This window comes from Dendropsophus ebraccatus, chromosome 1, assembly GCF_027789765.1.
Source record: "Dendropsophus ebraccatus isolate aDenEbr1 chromosome 1, aDenEbr1.pat, whole genome shotgun sequence".
Lineage (NCBI taxonomy): Eukaryota > Metazoa > Chordata > Amphibia > Anura > Hylidae > Dendropsophus > Dendropsophus ebraccatus.
The window spans coordinates 24,665,839-24,680,328 of NC_091454.1; the positions used below are offsets into that span (position 1 = coordinate 24,665,839).

Here is a 14,490-nt window from a genome sequence, read left to right on the forward strand (position 1 = left end):
AAGCTACTGATTGGTAAACAAAAGACATAGCAGAGTCACAACCATAGTATATTACATGAAGGACAAACTGAGCAAAATACTTATATGAGGGTATTTTATTAAAATCCTTCACTACCCTGTGACATCATTAGTTATTATTAATCCAAAAAAACAAAAATACATTTACATCCTGTACAGCCAAGGCACATGTGAGTCTTCCAGAGACATAGCTTCAGCTGCTGCTGTTAGGCGGCACACACGTCATTGTGTTACTTGTTACATGGCCCAAATCTGTTCCAGTGTCATAGACCAGGTTACAGCACGTCACATAGTATCTTCCAACATCACCAGTGATTCCAATGTTGGAAGTTTATTACAGGCTTTCTTTACAGCAAATCTGTGAACCCTCCCCCCCATTTTCTTATTCTGCCGGCACAGGGTCAAAAAGACTTGGCCTAGAAAATCTGTGTCCTAGGCCCGCAACTCCACTGTTGTCTTGCTACCCTCTCCTGGAGCATAGCTAAAAAGAGGTAGGGTGGCAAGAAAAGAGAGGCGTTGCAGGCCTAGGGCATGGCTGCTTTAGACCCCGCCTCTTTGACCCCTTGCCACCAGAATAAAAGATATTTTTTTCCAAACAAAAAACAGCACCAGGAGGCAAACAGACCCTGGCAGCAAGTCCCATTTGCTTTAAAAGTGTCATGAAGCAAAGTTGGCAAAATGAGATGTGAACCATATATATATATGGACAAATATGCTGTTTTTAGTGGAGACCAACTTCCAATACTTCCTGGAGATTGCAGTTGAACTTAGAATGCCCGGCCCACCTTATTGGATTGTAACCAAGGGCGATGCAACACAGGTACATGGGGGTGTATTAAGTCTATAGCTCTCATACAGGACAGTTTTAGTACATTTGAAATATGTTTAAATTTCACATATTGCCTCAGGTTAGACTCAGTTTTGTTAATGATACGACCCCTTCAAGTCTACATTGCCTCTAATACGGGTAATAAAAAAAGTACCTAGGGGGAGATTTATCAAACATGGTGTAAAGTGAAACTGGCTCAGTTGCCCCTAGCAACCAATCAGATTCCATTTTTTTATTCCTCACAGACTCTTTGGAAAACGAAAGGTGGAATCTGATTGGTTGCTAGGGGCAACTAAACCAGTTTCACTTTACATCATGTTTGATAAATCTCCCCCCTTGTGTATATTAGTCTGTCAGATTGTTAACAATTATATATAGCTGTTATTGTTTATATGCCTCCAATGGGACCTGTCATGGCAGCCATATTGGTTGTCACCAAGCTTCGTCATCCTGACATAGGGGATGTGTTATTTGCCATTCAGGAAGATAAATGATGGCCTCTGTGGAAGCAGTAATGGCCGCTATTCTGTTACCCGCCTTTCCTAGACAATGACATCTTAGGCACGACACTTACTTGGTTTAGTGATTTATCCCCACTTCACTCCAACCCTGTGTCAGTGCTAATCTATTTATTGCTGTGTATAATCTCCTAAATTACAGATTATTGCCATAGAAGGATCCAGGACACCTTTGTGGCCAACAATATTATTTACACCTAGGTAATAAAAGTTAGAAAACATCAGGAAGCATTAGCAAAGGAAAAGAACATTTACGTGGAATTATTCTGTTTTGGAGCCCTTGACACATCCTGTTCCATGTATAACATGAAGTTAGCGCCAGAAGAGGGCGTCACGTCCGCGGTCAACTGTCCCCACTTTCCTTCAGACATAGGAACCGGCTAGAGAAAAGGTGATTTTGCTGCAACCAATCTCCTGGTCATCGTGGCTGACAACAACTTTTACACGATAATTGCCTTTGGCGAACCAAGACGGGATGGCCATACTCGGAACTTCAAAGCTGGTGACAGGAAGATAGTAGGAACCCTTCAAAATAAGGAGAAAATAGAATTATAGGTTACAATCTTCCATTATGTAGTGATGACAAATACAACGTGATAAAACCTCTGCACAGATCACATCATTGATGTTTGTGTATTTTTTTTATGTATTCTAAGAAAGTTCATAGGTAACAATTAAAGGGGTATTCCAAAGAATTTACTGGTGTCATAAAGTTATATATAGATTTGTAATTTACTTCTATTTAAATATGTCAAGCCTTCCAGTACTTATCAGCTACTGTATGTCCTGCAGGAACTTATGTGTTATTTCCAGTCTGACTGTTCTCTGCTGCCACCTCTGTCCATGTCAGGAACTGTCCAGGGCAGTAGCAAATCCCCTTAGAAACCTTACCTGCTTTGGACAGTTCCTGACATGGACAGAGGTGGCCCCAGAGAGCACAGTGTCAGACTGGAAAGAATACACCACTTCCTTCAAGGCATACAGCAGCTGAAAAGTACTGGAGTACTGTATTTTACAAATCCATGTAACTTTCTGTAACCAGTAATATGGGGGTCATACATTACTCATCGGCACCCCACTGCCAAGACCTCTGCACTAGACATTGCTTCCATAGAGACATTGGACAGTGAACAATGGCGATCTACTATATGGGGGATGCACAGAGGGTTCCATTTACTGCAGGGGACATACGCAGGGGGCCATCTACTATATGGAGAATGCACAGAGAGCACCATCTACTATACTATATAGAGAGTATAGATTCTCTACCAGTGGCGTAGCAACCGTGGTCGCAGCGGTCGCCGCTGCGACTCGGCCCGCCACGGAGGGGGGCCCGTGGCCCCCTCCTTGCATCCTCTGCACCCGCTGCTCCGCTCTCCCCGACCCCAGGACAGGCCCCCGGCTGACGCTGGCACCCTCCTTGCATCCTCTGCGCCCGCCGCTCCGCTCTCCCGGACCCCCGGCTGATGCTCCGCTCCCTGACAGTGTCCCCGGGATTCCCCTGCAGCACACGCACCAGGGAGCTGAGTGCACCGGGGCTGTTACTTCCGGGTCAGGGATTGCTCCCTGACCCGGAAGTAACAGCCCTGGCGCACACTGACCTTCCTGGTGCATGTGCTGCAGGGGAATCCCGGGGACACCGCCAGGGAGCGGAGCATCAGCCGGGGGTCCGGGAGAGCGGGCGAACGGGCGCAGGGGATGCAAGGAAGGAGCCAGCATCAGCCGAGGGCCATCCAACACCGCAGAAAAAGCGATGAGAAGGGAGCTGCGACGCGGGAGCGAGGTTAAAGGTGAGCTGTTGTTGTTTTTTTCCCCCCTTTGTTTTTATCTGCTTGACAAGGGTGACAAGATAAGTGGACAACACGGGGGGCATTTACAAGGGTGGGCAACATAGGGTAGGGGGTATGTATAAGAAGACAACACAGTGGGGGCATCTACATGGGGGGCAACATAGGGGGGAATGTATAAGGAGACAACACAGTGGGGGCATCTACAAGGGGGGGGCAACATAAGGGAGGCATCCATATGGGGGCAACATAAGGGGGGCAACACAGAGGGGCCATCTATAAGGGAGGGGCATGTGTAAGGGGACAACACAGGGGGCCACCTACAAGGGCGGGGGGGGGACATCTTAAGGTGTACAACACAGGGGGCATCTATGGGGGCAACATAAGGGTGCAGCCTATAATGGGAGGCAATGTAAGAGGGCCATCTATAAGGGGAGGCAACATAAGGGGGACAATACGGGGGGGGACCATCTATAAGAGGGAATACACAGAGATGGGCAGTCTGTAAGGGACACTACACAGAAGGGCCATCTGAAAAGGGGACTACACAGAGGGGGGGCTATATACTATAGGGGATATACAGAGGGGACCATCTATAAGGGGGACATCAAAGGGGCCATCTATAAGGGGGACTACACTGAGAGGGGCTCTCAAGGAGATGCACATGGGGCCATCTATATGGAAGACTAAACAAGGGGCCATCTATACACAGAGGGGGGCATATACTATAAGGGGGTCACATAGTGTCAGGGCTACCCACTAACTGAGGGTGTAAAGGGGCCAATATAGATGTGCAGTTTGTAGAGAGATAAGGATGGTGCCAGAGTGAGGAGCCCAATATGTTTGTCTGGCAGATTCTGTGGATTTGTGGCTCGGAGAAGTTCTCATAACGGCCCAGGACAGATGGAGAAGAAGATGAAAAGGGAAGTACTGCGATCAGAGAAGACGTCCCCTGTGAGTCACCTGATGTAGCTGCACTGTAATGTATATGGTGTACAGATCCTGTGTAGAGCTGGGTCTGCCTCTATATGACTGGATGATGTGATAGTGATCTGTGTACAGTGGATGTTATTCAGTAGCAGCGGTGGTGTTAGTCAGTATGTGGTGGTATTAGTCAGTAGGTGGTGGTGTTAGTCAGTATGTGGTGATGTTAGTCAGTATGTGGTGATGATAGTCAGTATGTGTTGGTAATATTTGCTACTTGTAATCCAGTACTGTGTTTTATTGGATTTAGTATACTGTATTTGGTCAGTAACAATATGGTGGTGATGGTAGTGGTTGTGGTGTGGTTGGAATATTTGCCCCTTGGTATTTTGGTCAGTATACAGGATTTTGTCAGTAACAGTATGGCGGTTATATGTATGGTGGTAATATTTCCTTCCTATATACTGGTATTATTGGTAATATCAGTCTTGATCTATCTATCGCATCGCTTGGTCAAGGAAGGGGGGGCCCAAGTTGAACTCTTGCACCAGGGCCCAAGGGACATTAGCTACGCCCGGGTTATCTACTATATAGAGAATTCACAGAGGGCCCACTGATGCAAGTGAGTTTGTTGCTCTAGGGTACTAAGTGCACTAAGAAAGGGGGGCAGGTTGGGTGGACAGCCCAGGGTTATGGTATATTTAATCTGCCATAGTGATGAGTGGACTTGCCAAACTGTCTGGGTTTGACTATATTCTCCAAACCCGAAGGCTCGGCATTTGACTTTCGGCATCTGGAGAAGTTGGATGCCGCCTTAGGGAGTCCTGAGAAACATAGATAAAGCAAAAGGGCATGCTAGGGATGAATATTGAGTTGAGAGGGACAGTTGAGAAGAGCCAGGCTGTAAATAGGATGGGAAAGCTATGAACCAAGAATGAGAAGGGAGCCATGAATAAAATGGAGAGTTATGTGTGGGACGAGGAAAAAGATTGAGAGCCATGCCGGACACTAGGAATGAGATGAGAATCCATGCTGGGGACCAGTAATGAAAGGGTGTACCATGCTGGAGACCAGTATTTTCACATGATTTTCTGGTTCTTTCATCATCGTATGTGTTTTTTTTGTGCACTGTACATGCTTGCAGGCTCTTCTGTATATTTTCTTCTTTAAAATGACCACTCCCATACAAGACATTTTTTGTGCAAATTTGGGTGGTTTTACTGTAGTCAGATAGATAGATATTAGAGATGAGTGAACTTACAGTAAATTCACTTGGGGGGAGATTTATCAAACATGGTGTAAAGTGAAATTGGCTCAGTTGCCCCTAGCAACCAATCAGATTCCACCTTTCATTTTCCAAAGAGTATGACGAATGAAAGATGGAATCTGATTGGTTGCTAGGGGCAACTGAGCCAGTTTCACTTTACACCATGTTTGATAAATCTCCCCCATGGTATTTAAGGGGTAGTTCCGTAAAAAAATATATATATATATCTTTCAAATCAACTGGTGCCAAAAAGTGAGATTAGTAACTGGTGCCAGAGATTGGTAGTTTATTTCTATTAAAAATTTGTCTCAAGTCTTCCAAAACATATTAGCTGCTGTATGTTGTGCAGGAAGTGGTGTATTCTTTCCAGTCTGGAGAGCAGGAGAGGTTTTCTAGCCCGGTACAGTTGGCAACATGCAGTGCATTGCTATTACTGTGATTTGCTGCTGCTCTGGACAGTTCGTGACATGGACAGAGGTGGCAGCAAAGAGCACTGTGTCAGACTGGAAAGAATACACCACTTCCTGTAGGACATACAACAGCTGATAACTACTGGAAGACTTTAATAAACGTAAATTACAAATCTTTGGCAATTTCCGGCACCAGTTGATTTGAAAGGAAACTTTTTTTTTAACTACCCCTTTAAATTGGCTACGGCCTATCTATGTTTTCCAGTACTCCCTAAGGCTGCATCCATCCTCTCCAGCCACTAGGAGTGAAATGCCAAGTGTTCAAGTTCATACATTCCCGAACATACTCTAAGTTCCCTTATCTTTAATATCGATATTGTTCCACCTTGCATAAGATGTATACAGCATACAGCAGCTGCTGGTTCTCACCTCTTGAAATGGGCAGTGACATGGAAGCCCATATGTGTGCAGAGGTTCTGGACATTGCTGTCCCGGCAGAATTAACTGGTCCAGAAGATCACAGAAATCATCATAGGTGCAGCTTCCTACATTTTCCAAGCAGGGGATCTTCAGCCACTCGCCCAGAACTTCTCTCTCTGCTGTAACTACAATCTATGGGAAGGAAAAATCCACACATATTAATACATGCAGCATCATCTGGTGGCCATCATACTCCTGACTACAGTCACAGTGGTCACATTCTTCTACTCAGCGACAGCGCCCCTCAAGGAACCTTCTCAGTATGACGGTTTTGGAGGTCCAGTGGTTTTTAGGTAGTGATGATGGGAGTCTCTGTTATGTTGGTTCAGTGGCCATCACGACCACAATAAAAAAGTATACGTTCGCATGTGTGCCAAATGTAGTCACTAATATTGCAAACATATCCGTAGACCCACATAACCTGGCCAAACAGTCAGGTGTTTTCTATCTGGATTTCACTTTATTTGCTTCATAGAATAGAGCAGATTTTAGATCCAGTAAAAGAATGTATATAGTGTGGTATACAGGAGTATACATCATATGCACACATAGTAGTAGTAGTGTTGAGCGTAGTTGCCAAACTCTTCGGGTTCAGCAGTGTTCTCCAAGCCCTAATACTTGCCATTTGACATCCAGCGTCTGGGGAAGTTAGTGGTTGTATGGTTGTATTCATGTTTTCCAGAACTCCCTCGGGTGACTTCAACTTGCAAATGGCGACCGTTTGGGTTTGGATAACACTGGCGAACCCGAACGGTCCCACACCTCCGCTTAACACTACATAGGAGCTATACATCAGGTCAGGGGCGTATCTAGGATTCACAGGGCCCCATAGCAAAAAATTTTAAGGGGGCCCCTCTCCCCTACACACAACACAAATCACTGCGCATATATATATGTATATATATATGCTTTACTGCTCTGCCCCTGACCTCTGCACAGAGCTCTGCTCATTTCCCTTTCCTACTTGATTGCGCAGCTGGAGAACAGAGGTCAGAGGTTATCAGTGCAGTGAAGCAGAGATCTCTGTCTTCTTTTTGTTAACCCTTTTTTTTGTGTTGCAGCATGTAAGTGAACATTGAGTCACTTACACACTGCAGTACATAAGGGGTTAAGCAGAAGGACACACGCTCTTACCTTCTCCCCCGGGCCCTCCTCCTGCACGGGCCCTATAGCTACTGCCTACCATGCCTCTATGGTAGCTACGCCACTGCATCAGGTTAAATCCCTGCAAATATGTTGTCAGACTCCTGCAGTTGCTTCTTAGAAACCAAAGACTAGTCCAGGGGTGGGGAACCTTTGGCCCTTCAGCTGTTGCAAAACTACATTTCCCATCATGCCTGGACAGCCAAAGCGAAGCTTTGGGAATTGTAGTTTTGCAAAAGCTGGAGGGCCGAAGGTTCCCCATCCCTGGACTAGACAGTCAAGGAGAAGGAATATGAAGTAGCCAGCTAACCTACATACATAGTAAAAATACATCTTATCTGCAATGAAGAGAGACTCTTACAGTATACAGGGGTTGAGGAGTCCCTGGCAATGTCTCATACAATAACACAGGCTAACCAAAGGTGACCCCGCAGTGTGTGTGCTTGAGCACTTACACAATCCTTGAAGTGTTTACACAGTCTTCTACACAGATGGAGAAAGAACAAGGAACAACTGAAAAGAAATACCACTGACTTTAACATTTAGCACAGTTCCCCATCACCTTAGGGTACTGAATCATAACCGCACTTCTAAATCATGTGCTTTTCATATGCCCTATTTAAAGGGGTAATCCAGCCAAATGTAAACATCTAGAGCGGCAGGGCAGGGGGTGGTGGGGACATAATAAAGAAGTAATACTTACCCGTCCCTATGCCCCCACTGCTGCAGCACCACAGCTCACTCTCAGCCACCGGTCTTCCATTTCTACCAGCTTCCTGTGATGTCACGAAACAGCAGGAACTGGTGATGGAGGTGTCCTGTCTCAGCCACTGATTGGCTGAGCAGGCATTTCTGAGCCTGGTTGTGAAATCATAGGACTGGAAATTAAAGGAGTGGGGCTGCGTTGCAGGGGCAGCTGGACAGGTAAGTATAACTCTTTAAGATATGTGGATCTCATAGATGGTGTCAACTGCATGGGACCCCCCAATAAACTGCATGGCTGAAAAAAAAAATGGACAGTGTGAATATAGTACAGTGCATATAACATGTCATTGTGCTATGGTGGGCTTCTAGAACCATGTTATACCCCCTTATACAATAATTATACAAAACCATATATTTCTTAATGATGAAAATCACATTAATAAAGGGGTTATCCAGGTTTAAATAAAAATGGCCGCTTCCTTCCAGAAACAGCACCTCTCCTGTCCTCCAGTGAAGTGAATGGAGCTGAATTGTAATACCAGTCACAACCTGCAGCCAGGGGTGGCGCTGTTTTTGCAAGAAAGCAGCTATATTTTTCTGAAACCTGGACAACCCCTTTTAACAGCAAGAAAAGGGTAAATAGAAGTCTTTTATGTGAATGAAGGGGCCGGATGTAGCTGGCGTCTGGCCACGCTGCCTGCACAAATGTAGGTCAGAGCGAGAAGAAAAGGTCTCACATGGGGATCTAATGAACTGTGGAAACCTGAAGTAATGCAAAGCTACAGTAATGCAAAATACTATACAAAATGGAAATATAGAGACACAATAAAAGACCAGAACAGTGTAGGAGGTGGCACAGTCTTGTGGTGTGACTACGGGGAACTCGAGGACCCACTCCTTCCTCCTTGGGTACATTACAGAGGACTGTGGTTAAGCTGATTCACTTTGCAGAAGTAAAAGAGGAACAAGAACCATAATAAGAAATCAGGAAGAGAAAGAACAACAGAAAATCATGTTTATCAGGCAAAACCTGTTAGTTGGAGTGAAAAAATCTGATATCAGTGACTGAAAACTTTATCTGTCCATCAGGGAAGTGTCATACAGGTGAGCGGCCTCACCCTAAGCTTCAGCTGTACCCTAACCCTTCAGCTGTAGCAAAACTACAATTCCCATCATGCCTGGACAGCTAAAGGCTGTCTGGGGATGATGGGATTTGTAGTTTTACAAAAGCTGGAGGACTGAAGGTTCCCCACCCTACCCTTTAAAAAATCTTTTGACATGTCGAAGAGACCTGTCAAAAGTTTTGTCTAAACACTGACTAGAATAAAAAGGGAGAGAAGCACACAGCTGATCGCTTCTCTCACTGCTCTCTGTGCGCACAGACTTATGCTACGTTTACATGGAGCGATCATTCGCCCAATCGTTTAACGATTTTGAAGCAACAATTTGGTTTTTATAACGATCAGCGTTTAGAGGAATATATCTTTAGAAAAAGCGTTTGAAAATTCGTAAGAAAAATCGTTATTGCGATTGTTTTTAAGATCGCTTAAAGGGGTAGTCCACCCAAAAAATTTTTCTTTCAAATCAACTGGTGCCATAAAGTGCCAGAGATTTGTAATTCACTTCTATTAAAAAATCTTAAGTCTTCCAGTACTTATCAGCTGCTGTGTGTCCAGCAGGAAGTGGTGTTTTCTTTCCTGTCTGACTCAGTGCTCTCTGTTGCCTCCTCTGTCCATGTCAGGAACTGTCCAAAGCAGGAGCAAATCCCCATAGAAAATCTCTCCTGCTCTCCAGACTGGAAATAATACAACTTCCTGTTGGGCATACAGCAGCTGATAAGTACTGGAAGGCTTGAGATTTTTTAATAGAAGTACATTACAAATCTCTGGCACTTCATGGCAGCAGTTGATTTGAAAGAATTTTTTTTTTGGTGAACTACCCCTTTAAGCCCATCTTTTACATAGGGTAAATCGGTGAAAGGCTGTTTACACGAAGCGATTTGCGAATTTTCAGCGAACGACGAGCGTCGATTTAAAAACATGTTGAAAGATCAAAATGAACAATTTCTCGCTCGTCGTTTGATCGTTCGCTGTGTTTACATGGTACGATTATCGCTCAAATGCGATCGTTCATGCGAAAATTCGAACGATAATCGTTCTGTGTAAATGCAGCATTACATCTTGGTCACGTGACTTACAGCTGGGTAAGGACTTGCTCAGGTGTGAGTCAGTTGGGGTCTTAACATTCAGACCCAGACTTAAAGGGGTATACCCATCTAGGTTACTTTAGGAATGTTCACAGACGAATGAAAACGAATCCGGCAAGGTACATAATGGCTTTAAATAGGAAATACGCAAAAGGTGTAGCTCACAATCTAATTGAGTAACTCCAGTTTTTGGGCTTCTCGGCCATCTTCAATAGCCCCAGACAGGTCAAAAGGAGATAGAAAGCCCTCCATCTAATGACTGATGGGGTCCCAGGGGTGGGACTCACATCTAGGGGACAAGGAAAGTGTATGGCCAGCTTAACAACACCAAGAAATTCTCCACAGGCAGGAAAGCAGGCAAAACAGGCAGCTGTCTATGGCACTTTTGGTGGAATACCTGTAAAATATCATATTTAACACTATACGTGCCATGCTAGGATGAGTGCTTTCCTAGACCTGAGGCATTCCTGTATGGAGAGGAGGCAGAATATGGATGGAGCCAGGAAAGCAACCATAGGTTTCCCTTATAGAACAGGCTGCAGGTTTACAGCCCAGTGCAAAGGCCAGAGCTGCTAATACCTATACTATACCTTATCTGGTAACGTTACTGAGGTCAGATTATTGCAGGTTATACAAGCATCTGCATCCCACTGCAATGCCCGAGGGTGCGGAGAACCCCTACTCAAAGGGAGGACAGTAGAATTATGGGAAGGGGGCCGGTACCCCATGATTTCTTCAGCCTATGTTATTGCAGAAATTATCAGCACTGACATGAACGCAGATGTAGCAGAGCTGATCTTGGGATTTAAAGGGTTTTTCCATTTATACCCTAATATGACATACCAATGAGATGCGATAATATGGGGGTTTCCAATGTATTTCAATGGAATATTATGGCCAGGATTCCCTGAATCTTATTACTGTGGCACTTCTAGGGCTCAGACCCCCATCCAGAGTCATAGGGGGAGATTTATCAAACATGGTGTAAAGTAAAACTGGCTCAGTTGCCCCTAGCAACCAATCAGATTCCACCTTTCATTCCTCACAGACTCTTTGGAAAATGAAAGGTGGAATCTGATTGGTTGCTAGGGGTAACTGAGCCAGTTTCACTTTACAGCATGATTGATAAATCTCCCCCATAGTTTGTCTTTCATTCACCCAGGGCAAATCTGTTTATTGCCCTGTATCTATATACCCTCTCAAGCAGTCAGCATATACGCCCCCAGTTGCACCCCCACCTCCTACCCCCCATTATTATATATCAAGATGTATCTTATAAAACACAACACATTGACTTCTGCAAACAGCAACCTCAGCTCCCCTAAAAAACTCACATCCGCTACACCAGACACTAATATTTTTTCCCAAATAATTAAAAATTACAAACCTGAACTATTTGTCTGACTTCATCATACTCCCAGTGTTACTTTAAAGGAGGGTATCGAAGATTAGAAAAAACATATCTGCTTTCCAGCAAAAAGAGCGCCTCCCCTGTCCTCAAGGTTGTGTGTGGTATTACAATACGGCTCTATTCACTTCAATGGAACTGAGCTGCAAAACCAGCACAGGAGAGGTGCTGTATCTGGAAGAAAGCAGCCATGTTTTTCTAAGCCTGGATAGCCCTTATAATATGATCCTGATAATATAATGTGATCCTGATAATATGAAATCTGTGGGCGTCTATAGTCATATGGTGGACTATGTGGAAGTGTAAGCCTACGCCCAGATATGAAGGGCACCGTCAGATATATCCAGAGCTGATTGTGCCGTGTGTGTTGTGTATACACAGGTATTGTGACATCAGCCGACTGTCCTGGTATTAGACCATAGGCAGCTCTTATCTATGTGTTTATATAAGCAATATGCAAGATTGTACTCTTTGCAGGCTAAACCATTAGTACAATCAATATTTCTTAAAGGATTTGTCCACTTCCTTATATCATGTGACACTGCAACAGAAATGTATCTCAACAAGTATAAAAGGATTGTGTTGCGACCATTGTACTGGTGTCTACAGGTTTTCAGTATACACTATAACAGGGGTAGGGAACCTTGGCTTTCCTGCTGTTGCAAAACTACAACTCCCATCATGCCTGGACAGCCAAAGCTTTAGCTTTGGCTGTCCAGGCATGATGGGAGTTGTAGTTTTGCAACAGCTGGAGAGCCAAGGTTCCCTACCTTTGCACTATAAAATTGGGGGTTGCTATGACCTCATAGTATATATGATATATATATATAGGAAGACAAAAGGATTTACCTTGACAGGAGCGGTCAGCGGGACACTTGTATTCAGGATGGTGGATACTGTCATTTCCCCGGGAATCAGTAAGGGGTCGGGGAGAATAATCAGGGTCTTTATTTTCCCAGGGAGAGTTTCAGCATCACAGTTGGCCCATGAAAAACCATTAATCTGTAAAGACATAGTATAGTAAACTTACATCATAGTCCTGTATACACTTGTGGTCACATGTCGTCGTTAAGGTATACATCAGCATACAATCGTTTTGTTAATATATATTGTTGACTATACTCTGGTAATAAATGAAAAAACCTGTACTCACCTTCTGCCATTCCCACCCCCGCCCCCCATCCAGTCTCGCTGCTCATCACTTCCAAAACAAGGAAGTCCACACTTAGCTAGTCACTGTCTGAACACAGACATCCCATAGATATAGCTGCGTATGAGGACTCATGCCATTAACCTTGAAGATAACTCATCTCTGTTCCCCTAATCGCTGGGGGTCCAAGGGGTCAGTGCCCCCCCCACAAATCAGCTACTTACCATCTATCCTATGAATAGGTGATAAACTCTATCGGGAACTCTTGGTATAGCCCTTTAAGGAGGTTGTTCAGGGTAAAATTAACTTGTCCCCTATCCACAAGATAAGGGGACAAGTAAGAGATTGCAGGGTATCTGACCTCTGTACCCCCAGCCGGTCTCGTACCCGTACACAGCGGCGCACGTACACTATTCTATGCACGGGCGGATTCCGCCGAAAGAAGTGACATGTCTATTCTTTCGGCGGAATGCGGAATCCGCCCGTGCATAGAATAGTGTTTATGGTACGGGTGGAGATGCGCGCCGCTGCGTACGGGCGACGGAATCCGCCCGTGCGGTGACGTGGCGGAATTCCGTAGTGTGCACGCTCCCAGACTCAGCTCTCTCTGGCGGCTCCATAGGAAGCCGTACCCGTGACTCTATTCATAACAAAGAAGCCGGGGGCCCGATACGAAGTTCGGAGGTCAGACCCCCCTGCAATCTTTTACTTGTCCCCTATTACTAAACATAAATTAAAGGTATACACCAGCGAAAATCTTTTTCTTTCAAATCAATTTGTTTCAGAAATTATATAGAGTTGTAATTTACTTCTAACTAAAAATCTCAAGTCTACCAGTATTTCTCAGCTGCTGTATGTCCTGCAGGAAGTGGTGTTTTTTTTCTCCAGTCTGACAACGTGCTCTCTGCTGCCACCTCTGTCCATGTCAGGAACTGCCCAGATCAGTAGCAAATCCCCATAAAAAACCCTCCTGCTCTGGACCGTTCCTGACATGGACAGAGGTGGCAGCAGAGAGCACTGTGTCAGACTGAAAAGAAAATAACATTTCCTGCAAGACATACAGCAGCTGATAAGTACTGGAAGACTTGAGATTTTTTTAAATAGAAGTAAATTACAAATCTATATAACTTTCTGAAACAAGGTGATTTGAAAGAAGAAGATGGATAACCCCTTTAAAATCTTAAGTCTAAAAAAGTTAAAATTTTCTAGTTGTAATATTGTTTATCAATAAAGTTTATTCAAAAGTACACTGTACACACAGGTCCTGTGTACAAATGCTCATTTCAATAAACTTTATTTATAAACAAAAAATTATTTAGAATCCCTTTAAAGACCCGTCATATCTGTATTAGATCTTAGACACATGTAATGGTCTCACAACTTACGGCTGTGATCCTCCATTGCAGTCGGTTCACTTGGATGCCTGAAGTTGTCACCAGCGGCACTAGAGCCATGCATGCAAAGAGCAGACAGTGATATACGAGGGCCATGGTGGAGGAATGCTGCGCCCAGTGCCAGAGTCTGCTGCGCAGGTGCTGGTTACCCTATAAGTGCTTCTCCTATGCACAGTCACTAGATTCTGACATGAAGGAGGAAATGCTGCAGTGGTTTCCCCCTCCCCAGCCCTGAGGCTGACAGCACATCA

At 44.6% G+C, this 14,490-nt stretch overlaps 1 protein-coding gene across 1 annotated transcript; it reads right to left on the reverse strand.

Annotated features, from left to right (window-relative positions):
* Positions 1–77: 77 nt before the first annotated feature.
* GM2A (ganglioside GM2 activator) lies at positions 78–14,490 on the reverse strand. Its single transcript, XM_069969111.1, has 4 exons — positions 14,231–14,490; positions 12,545–12,697; positions 6,183–6,365; positions 78–1,890 (listed from the first exon to the last, which is right to left on the reverse strand). Exons 1-4 carry the CDS (start codon positions 14,333–14,335, stop codon positions 1,729–1,731), a joined length of 603 nt encoding a protein of 200 aa, XP_069825212.1. The 5' UTR covers positions 14,336–14,490; the 3' UTR covers positions 78–1,728.

Bases quoted from the DNA above. Each gene is read 5' to 3' on its own strand.
- GM2A (XM_069969111.1), bottom strand. From the start codon at position 14,335: ATGGCCCTCGTATATCACTGTCTGCTCTTTGCATGCATGGCTCTAGTG. The intron at 12,698-14,230 runs GTAAGTTGTGAG...ATGTCTTTACAG, and splicing joins TGCAATGGAGGATCACAGCC to ATTAATGGTTTTTCATGGGC. The intron at 1,891-6,182 runs GTGAGAACCAGC...CTTATTTTGAAG, and splicing joins GTCACTGCCCATTTCAAGAG to GGTTCCTACTATCTTCCTGT.